Source organism: Hyperolius riggenbachi, chromosome 7 (genome assembly GCF_040937935.1).
Source record: "Hyperolius riggenbachi isolate aHypRig1 chromosome 7, aHypRig1.pri, whole genome shotgun sequence".
Lineage (NCBI taxonomy): Eukaryota > Metazoa > Chordata > Amphibia > Anura > Hyperoliidae > Hyperolius > Hyperolius riggenbachi.
The window spans coordinates 134,634,466-134,656,005 of NC_090652.1; the positions used below are offsets into that span (position 1 = coordinate 134,634,466).

At 43.5% G+C, this 21,540-nt stretch overlaps 1 protein-coding gene across 4 annotated transcripts in view; it reads right to left on the bottom strand.

The window, feature by feature from the left end:
- Positions 1–2,042: 2,042 nt before the first annotated feature.
- The window catches only part of USP7 (ubiquitin specific peptidase 7), a 120,703-nt gene continuing 101,205 nt past the window's right edge, over positions 2,043–21,540 (bottom strand). For all 4 annotated transcript variants that reach the window (XM_068244669.1, XM_068244667.1, XM_068244670.1 and 1 more), the window contains 9 exons: positions 20,864–20,931; positions 18,259–18,367; positions 18,091–18,168; positions 15,190–15,290; positions 12,810–12,909; positions 12,564–12,683; positions 9,984–10,055; positions 7,043–7,133; positions 2,043–3,402 (listed from right to left, as the gene is read on the bottom strand). In XM_068244669.1, the coding sequence (XP_068100770.1) occupies positions 3,296–3,402; positions 7,043–7,133; positions 9,984–10,055; positions 12,564–12,683; positions 12,810–12,909; positions 15,190–15,290; positions 18,091–18,168; positions 18,259–18,367; positions 20,864–20,931 (846 nt within the window). In that variant the 3' untranslated portion in view covers positions 2,043–3,295. The remainder of the gene's footprint in view (positions 3,403–7,042; positions 7,134–9,983; positions 10,056–12,563; positions 12,684–12,809; positions 12,910–15,189; positions 15,291–18,090; positions 18,169–18,258; positions 18,368–20,863; positions 20,932–21,540) is intronic.

The following is a 21,540-nucleotide window of genomic DNA, read 5'->3' on the forward strand; positions in this document are numbered from 1 at the left end:
TTGCAGCCCAAGTATCTCTTCCTTCATTTCCGCATATGCCACCAATGTGACGAAGTGAAGGAAGAGAGATTTGGGCTGCAACGGCTTTAGTATGGAAGATTAACGCTTCTCCTCTATGCATTCTGGCGTCCAGCGGTAAGAGACGCATGGGGCAGAAGGAGACAGAGGATGGCGGGACACAGGGACCAGCTAATTACTGGCGGGAATGTAGGGACGGGCAGCTAATTACCGGTGGGGACATGTGGGCGGCCAGCTAATTATCGGTGGGGGCAGCTAATTACCACCAGGGGACACAGGAGGCAGCTATTTGCAGGTGGGGAAACTGGACAGCTTACTGCCGGAAAGGGCACATATGTGGACACGGGAACCTATGAGGACACAGGGGAGGCACCCAAGAGGACTCAGGTGCGACATATGAGGACAATGGGGAGTACACAAGGGGGGCAAAATAATTGGGGGGGGGGGGGGGGGGACTTTTTTAGTTTTTTTTCTCCCCCTGGTTTTTGTCCTCCAATCCTAGGTGCATCTTATGGTCCGAAATATATGGTATACGTTAAAAAAATAAATCATTTCAAAATTTTAGGTTAAGACGATAAAGAATTTATTTGCACTAAAAACACTTTTTGCCACAAAAAGCCAGTGCCTTTTAGGCCAGTAAACTCTTAGGGCCGGTTTCCACTAAGAACCGCAGCAATTTCCGATTCTGCTGCAGCTCCCATTATGCTGCATAGCCGTTGCACAAATCGCTAAGCCGTGCCATGCACAGCTATAGGGATTCAGCTGCATAAATCCAGCAGTGCGATCTGGAAGGCAAGCCACTAGGCAACGTTTCCTCACTATACGGGGCAACACTGCAGATTTGGCCCCCGAATTGGACGTAGTGGAAATAGGCCCTTACATCTTCAAAGGCTTGCACTAGAACACTTGAGTGGGTAAATGTATATTTGCACTCATTTTACATATTTTATTCTTGGAAGCGGCTTCTAATATAGTTTAGTTCATAACCATATCCCTTTCATGGCACAAGTTTTTTGTAGTTTGTTTTTCAGGAAAGTACTTTTGTTGAAAACAATCTAGAGGATGTAATATTATCCTGTGTAGGGCCAGATATAGATATCTCTAAGGCTCCTTCAACACTTCAAACAGTCCATTGTGGTGCAATTCTTCTGCAATCACACCGCAATGGACCCGAAAGATAGCACCGTACACAGTACAATGAAATTATGCCTCACTTAACAGTACAGCGTTTGTGTTTACCGCATAACGCACTGCATGTAGTAAGTTAGTGTTGGGACATCACGCGATCTATGTGATAGCCGCATAGAGCTTTCATTACTTCCGCAATGGGATGTAGCAGTTTTGTGTGATACTTGTAAGGCCCATTTCACACTTGCGGCGTTTCGCGCTTATTCACGAATACAAATCAAAACTCTACAATAATTGCTCACTTTGTCTTCCTTCTTTGAGGTTATCCTCTCACAGTGGCATTCTCTCTAGAAATAGCATTACAAATCCTTTTTTCAGTTTGACAATTCACACCTCTGCGATTCACCTTTAAAGAGGAACTCCAGTGAAAATAATGTAATAAAAAGTGCTTCAGTTTTACAATAATTATGTATAAATGATTTAGTCAGTGTTTGCCCATTGTAAAACCTTTTAAATCTCTGATTTACATTCTGACATTTATTACATGGTGATGTAGCTGGCTGTTGGCAGGTGATGTAGCTGCTGCATGGTTTTTTTGGCAGTTGGAATCAGATGTAAACAGCCATTTCCCACAATGCAGCAAGGTTCCCAGACAGGAAACTCCCAGGAGTTTCTTGTGGGAGGGGTTTCAACACAATATCAGTCATACAGCGTCCCCTGATGGTCTGTTTGTGAAAAGGAATGGATTTCTCATGTAAAAGAAGGTATCAGCTACTGATTGGGATAAAGTTCAATTCTTGGTCGGAGTTTCTCTTTAAACAGTGTGGCAACGACAACATGGTCCCGGGGCCATTCACACAGAGCAATGTTTACATTGTATATCATTCACAGAAATATCTTTTTTATAGAAAATTTTATTCAACAGACAACATTTTCCAGCAAAAAGGCAATATACAGGTAGAGTTGTACACTGCTGCTAACAGGGCAAAATTAAAAGGTCAGGAAAGAATGTAAAACAAATCTGAATGGCTGTAACCTATTTACCATACTCAAACTAGACATATCTGTCCTTAGGCGCTGACGGGGAGAAAAACAACCCAAAAGAAGAAAAAAAGACAAAAAATAAAAATAATCAAATAAAAGTAAGGGGGAGCGGGAGGAGGGGAGAAGGGAGGAAATAAAACTACACACAAGAATATCAACATCAGTGAAAGACTGAGACTCAACCAACAATATGAACCTCCATGTATTAATTTGTACATGTTCATTAAATATACAATTTTAACTTTAGGTCTGTAGATTTTTTACAAAGTTATCCTACTAAACACTAGTGAGCATGCCCTCTGTGCTCAAAGGCAGTTAATGACAATGGTGTGTTTTTTTTATTTTTGTTTTTTTTAAATCTGCATCCACAACTATATATACACGCAGGCGGGTATACATAGATTTTGCAAACTTTCAAGCATCTTTCTAAACTGCAAACAAGCAGCCCCTTTACATCTTTGCTTGATGTATGCATCTCTGTTACCTTATCGCCAAAGCTGCTCAGAAAGTAGAAAGCCAAAGTCCCAAGAGAGTGTGGTGGTAAAACTGATATTTCCCAAAAAAGTGCCAACAATGTACACAATGAATTAGAGATTGCTATTTATTGAAGTGAGGGTTTCTGCATTTACAAATGCACAAGGATGTCATTTAAAGGGAGTAAATTTGTTTGTGAGTGTAAACATAAGAGTTACTCGCTGCAAGGATGGTGGAACAGGAATACCAGGGTTGGCAGGCAGCCAGCCATCTTATGCCTCATCCATCATATCTTCTATGAACAAAGTGTGCCAATTTCATTGTCCTAATTTATTCCCACCATTCTACTTTATTCTTGCTTTACAGTTACCATAAAATATCTCATTGGCATTCAAGCTTTATAAAAACACCTTCATTTTCCTCAAAAAGGGCAGTCAAGAGATAAAGAGAAGCCAAACTGAACAGCCTCAACAAAATAAAATTAACATCAGCAGCAAATCCTCTTGCTGTAGACTTCAGATATAGTGCACGTGTACCAAAGTTCTAGCTTTGTTAGAAAGGTGCACACACACACACGCACACACACACAAATAATTTGTCCCTTGTTTTGGATAAACTTGGTTATGGTGCGTCAGTTATGGATCTTAATTGCTTTCTCAAGGTAAGTGTAGCGGCTTCTCTTTGGAGCTTTATTGAAGTGGTCAAGACCTAACCAAGGTCGGGGTTGGGACATGTTACCTGCAGAAATAGAGAAATCAGTATTAGAGGACTGTATCAACTGAAAACTTAAGCATGCCAGTACACTGTAAATCTGTATAGTTATCTAGCAATGGCAGACTTTAGCATTGCTCTCAGTGATGGTGTTCAATAAGCATATTCAATCTTAGGGTCGATCCAGACTGGCTGCGTTTTAAAAAAAAAACAGATTGTAATTTCATTTGTCAAATTACAGCAAAAAAAAAAAAAATTAAAAAAAATAAATTGCCACAAGTTTTCAAAATCGCTGCGTTTTTGCCCTTAAAGGGACTCCGAGCAGTGCAGCAACTATGGAAAGATGCATATCATTTTGAAACTCTTTCTCCCCTTTCCAATGATCTATAAACCGCCGCCCTTTGCCCTTTAGTTTTTGCTATTTTCGCGAAACCATTGAAAAGAGGAGAAAGAGAGCTTCAAAATGATATGCATCTTTCCATAGTTTCTGCACTTTTTGGAGCCCAGCATTGTATTACACAGGACGACACTTTCCCCAGAGTTGGCAGCTCCATTCAGTGCAATGCAATGAAATACAAGGAACCCAGGGGGATATGATTACAAACATCATGCTGGTAGGTGTGAGGATATAATTAATTAGTAGTGGGTATGCTTAAAGGCATACCCACAGGCACTGATCGGAGTCCCTTTAAAGGAGTTATCAGGCATTTACTAGTAAAGTAAGGGCTACTTACCCAGAGCTTCATCCAGCCCCAAGCTCCCAGCATGTCCCTCGCCGCAGCTCTTCCCGCAGCCGTTCGCCGCCTCTGCCTCCCGGTCCGTGGTGATGACGTCAGGCCGACCTGTACTGTGCATACGCGAGCGGCGCTGTCAATCACCGCCACGTGGACCCATGCAGTAGTTCTGCGCCTGCGTAGTACGCTCCGGTCCACGTGGAGGTGATTGACAGCGCTGCTCTCGGTTTGCTTGACGTCATTACCGCAGACCGGGAGGCGGCAAACGGCTGCGGGGAGAGCTGCGACGAGGGACATGCTGGGAGCTTGGGGCTGGATGAAGCCTCGGGTAAGTAGCCCTTATTTTACTAGTAAATGCCTGATAACTCCTTTAAAAAGTGTACCAGAGATGCCATGTGACATGATGAAATAGACATGCGCATATACAGTGCCTGCTTGATCAGGGTCAGTTGAAGGTCGTTGAGGCAGAGAATCAGCAGGACAGCCAGGCAATACATATTGTTTAAAATGAAACAAGTATGTCAGCCTCTATATCCCTCTAATTTTAGGTTATTTTTAACCTAATCTCTCCCTGCACCGCGTGTCACATGACTGCAGAATGTCAGCGACTGTTCAGCAGCTTTAAGTTGATGTGTGATGCTATCACAACAAAAGGATTTAAAATTTTGTGAAATGATATGATAAATGGTAAAAAAAAAAAAAAAAAAAAAAAAAAAAAGGAGGAGGAGAGGAGTGTGTGGGAAAATAATCAGAAGATACAGTTTGTCTAAAATGAAATAAAAGTTTTCCTTAGTTGATTCAATAAAGAAGGCTGGTTCTTTCTGGATGACCCTCATAGTTAAATGTAATTAATGGATTTGAGATTGAGTAAAAAAAAAATTTGTACATTTATAGACTATAGAATTTATATATTTATTTAGAACCCCCAACTAGTGACGAGCACAAATTTTGCATAATCGTAATTTCACATCATAATTCACAAATAAGATGTGAAATCGTAATGTAAAATTTAGGGGGGAAAAACTATTTCGTTTGTAAACATAATCAAACTGTAATCTTGCAATTATGTGTAATTTCACATAATTTCCTGGCAACTTTAGGAAAATGGGATGAAGGTAAATAAAAATGAAAAGACTTTGGCTATCATTCATAAAGCATCACCGCATGCTGTACTGCTGAAAACAGCTGACTTTTGCGAGCACTTAGCAAAATGTAAATTCATAAAAGCGGTTACCGCATGAAAAGCTCAAATTACCGAGCAGTGAGGTAAATTACCAACTTGTACGGTGATTATCTCAACACGTCACTACATGTCAATTCATAAGGATTAGAGCAGGTGGTATAGGGACAGAGAATACCGCTTGCTTGGAGGAGATAAGTATGCGGATAAAAGCAAAGTAGGCTGTGCAGGGAGCCGAAGTCTGTGCAGGGAGCCGAAGTCTCTGCGAGTCTGCGCGAGTCAGTGCAGGGAGTCGAAGTCTGTGCAGGGAGCCGAAGTCTGTGCAGGGAGCCGAAGTCTCTGCGAGTCTGCGCGAGTCAGTGCAGGGAGCCGAAGTCTGTGTGAGTCAGTCTGTGCAGGGAGCCGAAGTCTGTGCGAGTCAGTCTGTGCAGGGAGCCAAAGTCTGTGTGAATCATCTGTGCAGGGAGCTGAAGTCTCTGCAAGTCTGTGCAGGGAAGCGTAATTACAGCTTGTAACAAAAGAGAGATATCACCACACTTCTGCTGTACCGCTCAATGGGCTGCCGTAATTTACCCAACTTCAAAGGCAGCTGTGAAAATCTTTATGAATTAGCACACAAAAGGTTTAAAATACTGAATGCGGTATTTTCACGCCCAGATTTTTTATACCAAACACACTTTTATGAATGATAGCCTTTGTAGTTTGTGAGAAAATGGATTTAAGAATTTAAAGGAAAATGTTTTTTTTTTTTTAAACTTTGAACTTGGTATATTGACATTTGCTGTGTTTTCTTTTTCCCACTAGTCCCCTTAAAGGACCACTATCGCGAAAAATTGTAAAATTTAAAATGCGTGTAAGCATATTCAAATAAGAAGTATTTTTCTTGCAGAGTAAAATAAGCCATAAATTATTTTTCTCCTATGTTGCTGTCACTTACAGTAGGTAGTAGAAATCTGACATTACTGAAAGGTTTGGGAATAGTGGGCAGTGTTCTCGCCAGGCTCTTTTAGCCGGGTGCTCCACTCGGCTAGTTTTGGTGAGCACCCGACTGTCATCTGCTCACCTATTCTGTAAGCATAATTGCTCACAGAAGCACTGGCCCTGCATTCCCATCTCGCCCCACCTGGCTACTTTTTCATGCTACCCGTCTGGAAAAAATTTCTGGAGAGAACACTGGTGGGGGATTCTTAGCAAGGCTCTTATTCTTTATAAAGACATTCTCTGAAAATGATTTATACAATGATGATGCTGGCCAGCTTCTCTGCTTGCTGCACACTTTTTTTGGCAGCTGGACAGAGCAACTGCCATTTGCTAAGTACTTTTGAAAATAAAACCCTGAGAATCCGCTATGAGGAGATGGGCTAGTCGAAAATCTGACAGTTCTGTCAGATTTCTACTACTTACTATAAGTTACAGCAACATAGGAGAAAAGAAATTTATGGCTCATTTTACTTTGGAAGAAACATACTTCTTATTTGTATGCGTTTATATACATTTTAAATTTTACAATTTCCCGATAGTGGTCCTTTAACATATACATAGCAATTTTGGTGATAATAGCATGTATCGGGTCTTTGTTCTTATAAGCTCAAGTCGACGCAAAATAACTTATGGACTGTGCAATATCAATTGAACTTCCGAATCATAATTTTGTGTGGCTGTAACTGCAAAAGTGTACATGAAATTTCACGTAACCGTACCTAGCATATTAGGATCATCACTACCCCCAACCTCAGTAGAACACTGTACTCACCAGGCTGGGGCTCAAAGTCTTTCAAGTTCACTTCATAGTCGTCCTCATTTATATACTGATGCCGACCCATCATTACAATAGCAAACTTGAACTGCAACCAGAAAGGACAATTTTGGTTAATTGTATTCACAGCGGACCTGAAGAAAGGGGGAAAAAAACAAAAACAAAAAAACTGTTTTACTTAGCTGGGGCTTCTGCCAGCCCCCTGCAGCCCTGTGCCCGCTAAGTTACTAAGCAACCCTCTGGTCCCCGCCGTAGCTCACTTTCTTTCTCTTCTACTTGCAAGTCAACATCCACTGTGCCTAAGCAGCCTTGACCACATGCGTCCTCGTATGCACTCCCCTACGAGAAAATCTACTGTGCCTGCACGGTACGCTCCGGGCGACGGGAGCGCAAACCAGGATGTGCACGGCCAGGGCCACACAGGTGCAGTGCAGGTGCAGTGGACGGCGAGTTAAGAAAGAGAAAGCGATAAAGAGCTACAGATATGATTAGGTTGCAAGCAGTAAAGACAAATTATCGCATCACACGAGAGTGAACACCCTAAAAGGAGACGGATAAGGCAGCTTGATACAGGTTATAGTTAATTATCTGTTAAGGGTTCATTGTTCTGTGCTAAATTAATGTGCTAGTATCCTTATAGAAGGAAAACAATCGGGCCTAGTACTATGGAACAAGTAATAATGTTTTGACATATCTTACAGATGATGTAATAACTCATTGTTGAATACACATATGTCAAGCTGTAGAAGTGATTATATGTACACAGGTTTCTGTATTGCCATATAGCACACGTGAGATTCGTTCTTCAAAGCTTAACAATACGTATTGTATGTATTTTTTAAAATCTTCAATAAAAATTAATGTTTAAAAAAAGAAAGAGAAAGCGAGCCGCGGCGGGGGACCGGAGGATTGCTTTGTAACGTCGCGGGTACAGGGGGCTTGCAGAAGCCCCAGGTAAGTGAAACCTTTTTTTTCTGCAGTCTTCAGTTTTAGCTTATTTTAAATAGCTTATTATTTACAATATTACTTTTCAAATGATTTAATCAGTGTTTGCCCACTGTAAAATCTCACCTCACCATCTGACTTAACCACTTGCCGACGCGCGTCCGCAAAGTGGTAGCTGCAGGACCAGCGACGCACATCTGCGTCGCCGGCTGCAGGCTAATCAGGAAACAGCCGCTCGAGCCAGCTGCTGCTTCCTGTCAATTCACGGCAGGGGGCTCCGTGAATAGCCTGCGTGCTGCCGATCGCAGCTCGCAGGCTAAATGTAAACAAGCGGAAATAATCCGCTTTGTTTACATTTTTACAACACTGCTAACCGTACCAGCGTTGTACTAGATCAGCGATCCCCGGCCAATCAGCGGCCGGGGATCGCTGTCACATGACAGGCAGGAGCCTGTTAAGAGGCTGCACAGGACAAATCCGTTCCTGTGCAGCCTCCGATCTCCGGGGCAGGGTGGGAGAAGAGGGAGAGGGGGAATCCTGCCGTGGAGGGGGCTTTGAGGTGCCCTGCCACCCACACGCATGCAGGAGCGATCAGACCCCCCCCACAGCACATCATCCCCCTAGTGGGGAAAAGAGGGGGGCGATCTGGTCGCTCTGCCTGTTATTTGATCTGTGCTGGGGGCTGTAGAGCCCACCCAGCACAGATCTTCTAAATAAGCGCTGGTCCTTAAGGGGGGGGGGGGGGGGGGGTAAAGGCTGAGTCCTGAAGTGGTTAAAGAGGAACTTCAGCCTAAACAAACATACTGTCATTAAGTTACATTAGTTATGTTAATAAAAATAGATAGGTAATATAATCTCTTACCCACCCTGTTTTAAAAGAACAGGCAAATGTTTTATTTCATGAGGGTAGCCATCTTTTTGGTTGAAAGGAGGTGACAAGGAGCATGAGACACAGTTCCAACTGTCCTGTGTGCTGATCACCCCTCCCAGTTGCTAGGCAATGTGAACAATATAGGAAATCCCATCATGCTTTGCACAGCATCAAGGAAAAAAAGCCCGGGCAGTTTTCTTTGATGGGGTGGAGCTTAGCTTTTGTGGATCTAAAAATAAGGCTTACGTAAGAAAAACCAAGGTTTGATGCTGTGAAACTGTTAAAGAAACACCACGCCTTTTCAGTGCTGCTGAGTAGATTTTTAGTCTTCAGGTTCACTTTAAGGTGGCCATACACTTGATTTTTCCCATTGATATCTGGATGATTCGATCATTGGATCAAATCAGCTACAAATCGATATCCCAACATGCCGGCACAATTGATCAGTAGATTGATTTTTGACCAACATCAATATAATTGGTTGAAGATATTTATCAGCGGTGAATCGGAAGCGGTGGCAGAACCATGGCCTAGGTTTGATGGATTTTAGTATACGGTATTTAATATTTGTGCAGTGTGTGGAAGGATACAATCTGATCAGATTAGGATCTGAAAGGGGTCTACTTTTTAGCCACATCTAGCAGTGTATGGCTGGCTGTATGCTGGGAATACACTGAGTTTTTTCGGCAAATAGATTACTCGATAGATAATTTCCGACAGGTCCGATCCGATTTTGATCTTTTTTTCTGATCGATTTTCTGATCACTTCTAAAGAAATCATTCAGAAAAAACTATCGCAAATCAGATCGGATTTGTCGGAAATTATCTACTGAGCCTTCTATCTGCTGAAAAACCTCATTGCGTATTCCCAGCATAACATTCCTATATTTATCACAGGTGCTGGCATCTTTACTGCTAGCAAGGTGTAGAACTGCTGTTATTTTTCCCTCCTTTGGGAGGTGAACTGATTTTCCTCCTCAACAGAGTCCACTTGAAGTTTATTTTATCTATTTTGTGTGAAAGCTAAAATTAAGATAAACAGAGGAACAGAAATATGCGGTTTACATCAAGTACATATAACTTGCACAAAGTAAGACATGAACAAACTGATTGCATTATTACCTTTTCAAACTCCTTCTCCTGGATGTCCAGCATTGATTGAATCCTTTTCATGACCTCTCTGAAAGGCTCCCCCTAAAACAGGAAATTATGTAGTCAATTGCATGGAAACATAATTGATGTTAACTGAACTGAAGATTAAATAGCAATTAAAAAAAAAAGTTCAAATTAACCTCACCTAATTTCTGCCCAACACGCAATTAAGTATCTCACAGGAGAACAGTGGGAAGAGAGGACTGAGCTTACATATAACAATTAGAAAGCACTAGTTTTTCCCACTTAAAATTATCCTTGTGGGGATTAAAAAAAAAAAAAAAGTGAGAGCTGCTTTTGATCATGCATCACATCTGCTTTCTGTTGTAGCCTACACTGAAAGCAGAACATGTATTACGCATTTGTGACCAGCCAATAAGAAATGTTTTAGTTAATTTCAACAGACCACATGCTTATCCATGAATTCTACTCTAATTTAGTAGCGGAGCATGGGCGGCACAGTGGCGTAGTGGAAAGCACTTTCCCCTTCCAGCGCTAGGTCCCTGAATTTAATCCCAGTTAGGGCACTAACTGCATGGAGTTTGAATGTTCTGTGTCTGCGTGGGTTTCCTAGTTCCTCCCCAAAAAATGCAGATAAGTCAATTGGCTTCCTCCTAAGGCCACATACACACATCAGACCATAGTCTTTTGAAAATGAAAGATCACAGACCAATCTTACCACCCTTCATGTAGTATGAGAGCCATACTCTAAACAGTCTTTTCTATGGAGCTGATCTCCACATCAGAAAAAAATCTTTGCAAGATGCTGCACACACAGATTCTGTACAGACACAAAAGATCAGTATCTGCAAAAGATCTGTTACTACCAAAAATCCATTCCTGCAAATTGCAATGATAGTCTATGAGATCTGCAGATCATCATACACACATGATTTAACTGACATTCATCTGCAGATCTGCAGATCTGAAAATCCATCCTGGTGGATCTGATCTGCAGATGAATGTCAGTTAAATCATGTGTGTATGATGATCTGCAGATCTCATAGACTATCATTGCAATTTGCAGGAATGGATTTTTGGCAGGAACAGATCTTTTGCAGCTACTGATCTTTTGTGTCTGTACAGCATCTGTGTGTGCAGCATCTTGCAAAGATTTTTTTCTGATGTGGAGTTCAGCTCCATAGAAAAGACTGTGTAGAGTATGGCTCTCATACTACATGAAGGGTGGTAAGATTGGTCTGTGATCTTTCAGTTTCCAAAGACTATAGTCTGATGTGTGTATGAGCCTTAATACTGACCCCAGACTTTGATGGACATATTGTCTATGGTAGGGATTAAAGGACAACTATCAAAGTTAACTAAAATTCTAAATTCCAATTATATCTCCAGTAATTACAAGCAAATAACAATACAAAGGCTTTTTTCATCTTTTCAGGTTTTATGTGACGAAAATTACATTTACAGAGAACAGTTTTCACTGTGGGCATTACTATGGAGGACTGTGTCCAGCACATACAGCACACAGAAACAAATTCACTGGCTCTAATACTGTGACAGGAATCTCTCTAGAATGATAGAAAGCAGAAATATAGCTTCAAATGTGTGTAAATAATCATCAGCTGGATCTTGGTCTGTGTGCCTGATCCTGTGTCTCTCTTTCTCTCTGCCAGGCAGTCAAAGGAAAAATTGTTTTTACAAACAGCTGGTAAATAAGGCTCTAAAAAGCTTTCTAGTGTTGTCGTCTTCTATAGGTATGTGGGGTTTACAGAAAAACACTTTCTTCTATAGTCATTTAAGCAACCCTTTAAGAGGCTCCCTTTGCCGAATCTTTAATTTAGTTTGGCACTGTTATTGGCCTGAGGAAGCGGGCTCTGACCCACGAAATGCGTTCCCTGTACTACTAATAAAAACCTTTGTTAATACAAAGATTTTTTTCGTCATTGAGGTAAGCTACCTCAAATTTATTTTTCGTTTTAAACTGTTTTTAGATGCTTTTATACTACACCAAGGCGCCTCTTATACCCTTCATTGTGCAACCATACCCCCATACCTCACCTGTTTGAGGGGTGGAGACAGAACACACGTGGCCTCCCCCATGGTGGACATCTGTCCCCTTTCTTTTACCAAGGAGAGCGGCCGCATCTAGGTCCCGAGTGGAGTCGGGTTTGTTGTCTCCATCTGCTTCCTGCGGTTGGTTGCCCCCCTGCAACCCACCTTTGTGAGTAGTCTTACTTTCTACCATTTCCAATTGTTCTAACATATTACACCATTGAGCTCACACTTTTGTCTCCTGTATCTTTTTCGCTAGAGGGTGCTTGCGACAAGCACATCCCACTACCTTTAAGGGACAGTCAGTGACAAGACTATAGTTTGTAAAGCTCTACGGAAGTAGTCAGTAGAGATGATTATTTTAGAATTTATATAACACTGACAATACAACAGAAGACAACAAAAGGAAGTGTGAAAATGATTCTGGTGATGATGTAACAGAGCACACTTCTCAGCTTCCCACAAATCCACTCATTTCTATTACAAAACACAAAACACACATAGGACAAGTCAGGCTGAACTAATTTACTTAGAACGTACCTGTTGTATCCTTAGCATAAAAGGGATTCCAAACGTGCCAAACACCTCCTTGTGAAAATGGGCGGCGGTTATTAGCAACTCATTTTCTTTATCTATATCTACCTGGTCTAGAGGAATTTCCTGTAAAACAGACAGGAACAACTTATTAATCAAATGTAACTAAATGAGCTCTCTTGGGGAATGGTGGCATTTCTCATACATCAGTGACCGTAATATTATTAAGCAGAACTACAAACATAAAATTACCTCTATTCGAAATGTTCGACTTGTAGCAGGCGATAAACATTCTAATAGTTCCTCGTCGTGGTGAAACCCTATAATCTTGTAGCTTACAATTTCTAGCAGCCTTGGTTTAAGAAAAGAAAAGGAAAACCATCAGCAGATTAAACAAATGCAATCCTCATTCCATGTTAAAGTGTACCGAAGGCTAATTTAGTGGGCACAAATGGCGCCTAGGCATGTTCTATTGGCAGACTACTGGGAAAGGGGTGTCCTTTGCAGGAATGGCACTCCAGTAGAACACCCCTTCCCTGCCTCTAAATATCCCTGTTCCGCCTCTCCGCACCCTTTTTCTGCACATTTTTTCAAAATCAAAACTCTGGCATTACAAGGAGCAGCAGCGACTGTAATGGATGCTCCCTGCTCCAGCTAGCCTCCAAACTCAGGTCAGGTTTCCTTAAAGTTTTATTCAGCCTCGGGATCTCTTTAAAAACAGATAAAAAGATATACAGCTACAGTTTACTAGCACAGAAAATGTTAAGCACTTACGCCTAGCATCACAGATAACAGTCTTGAAACGTTGGCCAATTTTTGGGTACCCCCCCTCCCCAGAAACTGAACAATCTGGTTACCTATGACAGCATCTTGTCAAAACTGGCCCCAGCACATGAATGTGCGTACTTTAATATTTGGTGTATGTATTAATTCTGAATGTCAGTAAATGGATTTGCTATATCTCCTGAGAGCTCCGAGACATGCATTTCTCCACTGTCCCTACACAACCAAAGATCAAACTAGAACAAAACTAATACTGTGTAATGGCCCAGGTAATATGAGGGGCTGACAAAAGAAATGCAGTGCATCAAGCAAATGAACTGAATCATAAATCATTCCACGTTTGTGAAATCTCTCTTATCTGAAGAACCTATTTTACACCAAGTATGCTAGAACTATCAAACATTCAATGAGCTTGGGCCGTATTTATAGATTGAGAAATTTTACAACTCCCCCCCCACCCCACCCCACACTTTGATACAAACAGCAGGCATACAATACCCGTGTTCATTTGCTGCTCCCTTGACTCCTACATATCCTGTATATGTTAGCGCTGGTTTACGCTGAATCCATTGCTGTCAGCTATAACACAACTGACAACAGATGTGCAGCCCAAGTGAAGGAAATGTCCATGTTTCCCTATGGGTCAGTTGACAGCTATGCACTTTAGCTGAAAGCTTTTTTTTATAGTGCAGTGCGGTTGACCTGATCAGTTGAAATGTATCAATTTTCAAGCATTCCAGCAGGGGTCACACTTGAGACTGTGGAAAAACACTTCTAAATCTGCAGTGCTGGCTGACAGCCAACTGTGAGCAGCTGTCGGCAATAGGGAATCGCACCTAATGTGCAGAAAACAAAACAGCAATGTTGGAATTTTTTTTCCCGCGATTGTGCGTTGGGAAGCATTATGTGCCTTTTCGCATTGCGAAAAAATCATGCGATTTTTGGCAAGTGTGATCCCTGTGTGTTTTGTCGTAGTGGTGACTTCAGAAGAAAAAAAAAAAAAAGAGTCTTCAGTTTTTGCCCTTTAGAGCGGTTGAGTAGGTAATGGTAAGGAGTTTTACGGCTGTACGGCAGATTTAATATTTAATTATTGTTCACAACAATATTTTGTGATCGCTCCCAAAGCACTAGATGCATGCTACGCGATCACAAACACTGCACTGTGACTGCTCCCATAGGGTGACACTGCACTCAGGATTTGCCAATCCCCGGTATTCTGAGCGGAATAACCCGCCGTCTGAAACAGTCTTGAGGGCCCGTTCTCATTTGAAAGCACAAAACGCAAGTACTTAGCACTAGCGTTTTGCACAGGTGATTTTACTGCAATTAACGCGGTAAAATCACTGTACATGTGATTTTTTTTGAATGACTGCGATTACAACTTTTTAGCATTCTTATCACGATCGCTCTAGAATCGCGGTAAAAAAGACGGCATGTAGCGCGTTTTGGGATTGCTGCTATTGCACTATGATCAGAAGTATTCGTGGCAGTGAGATCACAGGCTATATAGTTATTGTGCTAGCGCTCACCACCAATATGCTGGGAATTGCCCGCTAATCGCATCAGAGAGAGCAGGCCCTTACAGTCTCTTCTGAGGACCAAACTTACTGGACTGTAATTTGATTCTTTTAGATATTCTGGTTAAGAACATTACATATGCAGGTGGAATGGACTGAATGTGAATAGATTTGTCCAGTTCTCATGCTACATACATGTAGATTGATTAATAGACACTTTCAAGAATGCAATCTCCACTAGGAGCCAACACGTCATTTTCTATAATGTACCACTTGCGGTAAAATATTACACAGGAAAATTACAGTTGCTGTATAGTCCAAGAAAAACTCACCTCAGTTTACCCGATCCCTTATCTGAGAGTTCAACAGCTCTTTTACATTCTTCTAGAAGATCTCGTACGCAACCGTGCTTGTCAGGGTATAGTGTTATTTCCTATGAAAAAAAGTGGATTACAACAAATACTTTATGTACAATAAACAGGAAAACAACGAACCAGGATTAAAAATCAAACCTAAAAGGCCCCTCAGCATATAGCACAGTAGTGACAGTTTGAAGCCCTAACTTCCTAAACTAAAATACTTTGAACATATGAGCAATACAAATGTTGCTGAAGTATAGGGGACAGACTGAAAATCCCTCCGAATAAAAAGCAATGCTCAGTGTTACGTGCCTTCTTAAAAACAGAAGGTATTTGAGATAATTCAGCTTTAAAGGAGAACTGTAGTGAGAGGGATATGGCGGCTGCCATATTTATTTCCTTTTAAGCAATACCAGTTGCCTGGCAGCCCTGATGGTCTATTTGCCTAAAGAAGTGTCTGAATCACACCAGAAACCAGCATGCAGCTAACTTGTCATATCTGTCTAAATTTGTCAGAAACACCTGATCTGCTGCATGCTTGTTCAGGGCCTATGGCTGAAAGTATTAGAAGCAGTGGATTAGCTGAATAGCCAGGCAACTGGTATTGCTTAAAAGGAAATAAATATGGCAGCCTCCATATACCTCTCACTACAGTTCTCCTTTAAGTGAGCAATAAAGCATTACTCTTGAATATGCAAATTATCTTTTTGCCACTGAAGCTGGGCTCACATCCAGAACAGCTGGTGTATAGCAAGCCTAAAGCTTCTAGCTTTTACAGGGGGGGAGATAATTTGCATATTCAGGAGTGATGCATCATGGGAACCTACACTTGCTCACTTAAAGGATACCACAACTGAAACTAACATTGCGGCAGTGTGTAGGGGAGTACAAACAATTACCTTCAGCTCCTCCTGCCCCCTCCGTCTGCCTCCGTTCATCTACTATTTCTCCCGGTGTCTCCCGACTTTGTTGACCCCCCACCCGGACATACTGCGCCCTGTGCGCGCAGTATGTCATCCCCTCTTCGCTTCTGGCCGGCGCATAACGAACGGCTCAGAAGCACGCTGATTCTTCTGCCTCCACTAGGCTGCGTGTGCGCTCCATTACACTAAGCGTCACATGCTAATCATGTGACCCTTAGTGTAATGGAGCGCACACGCAGCCTAGTGGAGGCAGAAGAATCAGCGTGCTTCTGAGCCGTTCGTTATGCGCCGGCCAGAACCGAAGAGGGGATGACGTACTGCGCGCGCACAGGGCGCAGTATGTCCGGGTGGGGGTCAACAGAGTCGGGAGACACCGGGAGAAATAGTAGATGAACGGAGGCAGATGGAGGGGGCAGGAGGAGCTGAAGGTAATTACTTGTACTCCCCTACACACTGCCGCAATGTTAGTTTCAGTTGTGGTATCCTTTAAAATAAATGTTGCAATGTGTAGGGGGAAAAAAGGACATACTCACCACTTCCCTCGCTCCCTGCCGTCGGCCCCCGCTCGGTTCCCACAGCTGCCGGTACCGTCCGACTCTCCTAACCCGGATATACTGCGCTGCGCATGCCCAGTATGTCCTATAATCTTCCTTTTTGCTGTTGCAACATGACGGCAGAAGAACGGACACTCCCCGCCTCCTCCGTTCCCAGCGTGTGCGCATCAGTATAGCTAGCGTGACATGCTAGCTGGAGTTGAGCTGGGAGCAGCGATTTGGAGAGAAAGCGTAGGGGGAATACGTTGGGATGGATGAGGGAAGCGGGCACTTATTGATAGTGCCCGCTTCCCCCGTCCATCCCAACTTACTCCGCTCTCTCTCCAAATCGCCGCTCCCAGCGCAACTCCAGCTAGCATGTCACGCTAGCTTTATACTGGTGCGCACACGCTGGGAAGAGAGGAGGCGGGGGAGTGTCCGTTCTTCTGCCGCCATGTAGCGATGGCAGAAGGGAAGATTATATGCGCAGCACGTCAGGGTCAGGAGAGTCGGCTGGTAACGGCAGCTGTGGGAACCGAGCGGGGGCCGACGCATTTTTTTTCTCTACACATTGCAGCATTTATTTTACCACAGCCTGTGGGCTGTGGTATTTTTTAAAGCTGAATTACCGCAAATACCTTCTGTTTTAATGGATCTGCGAGGTGAAAAAAAAATAAATGTAGCTTTAATTACCCGAGGCTTCTTCCAGCCCCTAGAAGCCATTTGTGTCCCTCACCGCAGCTTCAATCTTCTCCTAGGTCCCGCTACCAGCTTCTGAAGTCTTCTGCGCAGCGGTCAGCGGGACCCAGGAGAAGACCGGAGCTGCGGCAAGGGACACATTGGTTATAGGGGCTGGAAGAAGCCTCAGGTAAGTAAAACTACACTCTTTCACCTCGCAAATCCTTTAAAGGAATCATCAGGGCAAATCTAGTAAAATGAGTGGTACTTACTGGGGGCTTCCTCCAGCCCCAAGCTCCCAGGACCTCCCTCGCCGCAGCTCTGCCCGCAGCTGTTCGCCGGAGCTCCAAACTGGTCCCTGGCGATGACGTCAGAGCGACCTAAGGTCCTGGGAGCTTGGGGCTGGAGGAAGCCCCCGGTAAGTACCACTCATTTTACTAGATTTGCCCTGATGACTCCTTTAAGAGGGCAAATTAGAGTGTTCCTTTAGAAGAAAATTAAATGCTTTAGACCAGTGTTCCCCAGCCCTGTCCTCAAGGCCCACCAAGGGTGCACGATTTATGGAAATCCAAGGAGGTAGGTAACCAGCTCTGCTGAGACACTAATTACCCCACCTGTGTTTGTTTGTGGTTTCCTGCAAAGCATGTACTGTTGGTGGGCCTTGAGGATTGGTTTGGGGAGCTCTGCTCTAGACAGACTCTAGAAAAAAGTTGCTCCCTGTAAGTTAATGCAAGCCATACCTCTTCTCTGAATTGGCTATTCAGCCATACGCACTTGAAACTTCTTCTGTTTTCAAAGTCTGTAATCTTCATTTTAAGCTGCGAATGAGAAATATAAAAAATATAAGGTACTCTATAACCTAACACTTTTAAATGAACATTATTATTTTGTTTCCCAAGAGGACATACCTGTTGGTAATAGAGTTTCTTGGGTTGTCTAGGCTTGAAGAACTGAAGAAGGTCCCTTAAGGTTCCTTCATAATTATGCCTAAGAGGGTTTCCAGGACCATCCCTGTAACTATAAATACAGTTATGAGCAACAACTGACAACAATGTCTGAAATTAATGGCAAATTTCCCATTATACAGATATATAGCAGACTAATCATGGATTTGTACACAGCTCACAAACTCTTTCCATTTCTAAATACAGGATCAATCTGTTAACTATCCAGAAAGTTTCCTTCAATTATAGCAGCTGACGCTTCCAGTCAGATTTTAAATACGAATCATCAGGACCACTAGATACATTAAGTCATTAAGTGTTCCTGAGATGAGATTCCTTGGTGTATTTATATTTACCTGGGGCTTCCTCCAGACCCCATCAGGTGTGCGGGGACCCTCGCTGTCCTCTTAAAATTCCCCCCCCCCCCCGTAATCTGCCCAGGCGTGCGCACTTCTGACAGGAGGTGCACGCATGGGCTGGGCATGCGCAGAAGAGTGTGACCAGCCAGATTACCAAGGGGGATTTATAAGAGAACAGAGCAGCAGGAGAGGACAGCGAGAGACTCCACACACTTCATGGGGCTGGAGGAAGTCCCGGGTAAATATAAATACACCAAGGAAACCCATCTCCGGTTTCGTTGAAAGGGGCCCCGAGCAGAAAAAAACAAAAAACAAATTTGGACTTGAACTGTCCGGGATTACAGAATCCATCCTTGGATATTAGTGGACATCAAACAGGCACCACTCTGCTTTCAAACTCTAATATAAAAGCAAAGAGTTTCAGGCTAGGCTGCATGCCTCTGTAGAGAGATAAGCAACTGGAAACGATGGCTGGGCCAGTTAAAGTGCACCCAAGGCAGTGCAGAGGGGACACAGAGGCCTGTTCCCTGGTCCATGACATGCCTCTGTGTCCCCTAAGCACCTCCCCCCCCCCCACCCAAAAAAAAAAATTGCCAACATGCAGCTTATCTGCAGTCTCAAGGGGAAGTGGCATCTCTTGCAGGAGAGGCACTCCTGCAAAATGCCCACTGGGAGCGTTCCTAACGCCCTACCCCAGATCTCATTGGGCAAGCCCTGCCTCTACCCCGGCCTCCCTGCTCTGCATTGAGACACAGAGCTGTAGAGAAACCGAAAGTAGAGTATGTCTGGCCACAGGAGCGGCGGTGATTGAGGGTACCTGATCTGGCTAGGCCCCAGATCAGTTTTTTTTTTTCAAAAAATGCCCACTTCAGGTGCTCTTTAACCTAATTGACTAGAGGTAGTCAGTTAGATGCTAAAAAAAAAATCGTTAGTGCAAATTTTATAGAGCTGGGCATTGGACCAATCAAAATTGTCAGCTACTGCAGCTTATTGGTCTAGTTTCAAACTTCACTTATTTGCAGTTATGACATTTACATTCACTATACTAGACCCATATCAATCAATTCCTTAAGTTGGAAAGCCTTTGATGCCAAAGGTAAAAGACAGCCCTGAGGCCATCTCCTTAAAAAAAACCTGCAACAAAGAAAATCTCCCCTAGGGGGGTTCTCACCTCTGGGGTGGGAAGCCCCCGGATCCTATTGAGGCTTCCCCTGTCCCACGGCGGCAGAGATAAAGCTACCCGAACAGCGGGGATGTAAATATTAACCTTCCCGGCTCTAGCACAGGCACAGTATCGGCTCTCCGCATCGGAGATAGGCGGAAATAGCCGATCGCTGTCGGGCTGCTCTACTGTGCAGGCGCAAGTCTCCTGCACAGTAGAGCGGACCCGACGGAGATCGGCTATTTTCGCCCATCTCCGTGCGGAAAGCCGCAACAGCGCCCCTGCTGTGGAAACAGGCCCATAGGCATTCATTGGAGTCAGTTTTCTGCATGCAGAATCTGCGTGTAGTGGAAACAGGCCCTAATACAAATTTATTGTTTTGTCCTATTTAGATATTCTGATGCATATGGCTTTATAGGTGTCCCTCTTATGAATCAGGTGCTACTTTCTATACCCAGGTGTCACTTTGTCTAGAATATTTCCCTTAAAGAGGATCTGTAACATGAAAAGATCCCCTGGGGGGTACTCACCTCGGGTGGGGGAAGCCTCCGGATCCTAATGAGGCTTCCCACGCCGTCCTCCATCGGTCAGGGGTCTCGCTGCAGCCCTCTGTGGAGTCCGTGCAGCGGTGACGTCAATATTTACCTTCCTGGCTCCTGCGCAGGCGCTCTGACGGCTGTCGGCTCCGAACTACACGGAAATACCCGATCGCCGTCGGATCTGCTCTACTGCGCAGGCGCAAGTTTCCTGCGCCTGCGCAGTAGAGCGGACCCGAATGAGATCGGGTATTTCCGTGTAGTTCGGAACGGAAAGCCACCACAGCGCCCCCGCTGGAGCCAGCAAAGGTAAATATTGAACTGACAGTCGGCACAGTCGCCGGCTGTTCGGAGGGCTGCGGCGAGACCCCCGTGGGACAGAGGACGGCGTGGGAAGCCTCATTAGGATCCGGAGGCTTCCCCCACCCGAGGTGAGTACCCCCCAGGGGATCTTTTTAATGTTACAGAGTCTCTTTAACTCTTCTTTTCAGCTTAGCTGTTTAAACACTCACCCTTGAGACTTGAAGAACTGTAGAAGCATTGGATCAGTATTAAGTCTTTGTGCAACAGTCTTTGCAACCTGAAAGAAGTACACAGTATTACTTACAAAGAAACACTTCTAATCACAATAAAAGCTAAAATCAATGTAAGGGCCGGTTCACAATGGACGGATCAAAAACTGATCCTGAGGGAGTAAATAAGTACATTTTTACATACAAATTTCTTTTCTTAAAAAAAAATACAAAAATTACCCACATAAAAGCTGATCCGTGTAATGGTTCAGTTTTTGATCTGTGACCCTCCTTTCCATTAGCATGGCGTAAGTGCGGCGGAGGTACGCCGGGGAAAAATAAAAAATAAATCGCTCCCTCCCCAAACTTCAGCGACGGGCCGAACGGATCCATTCCAACAGAGCAATGTGAACCGATCCGATTATGCCAATGTGAGTCAGGCCTAAGGGAAAGCTTGTCTACAATATTCTATAGGAAATACTGAACTTGAGGGACCGGCTATGCTGATGCTAGGAATTTAAATGCTCTGTGGTTTACCAACATATTAACGCAAAGAATTTATTTAAGTCTGGAAATGCTATTCCTAAACGCAATGGATGTGTAATGATGTTGATGCCAGAAAGGATCACATGAACTGAGATCTAAGGTACTTAGAATCTGAGCTGAGATTTAAAGGA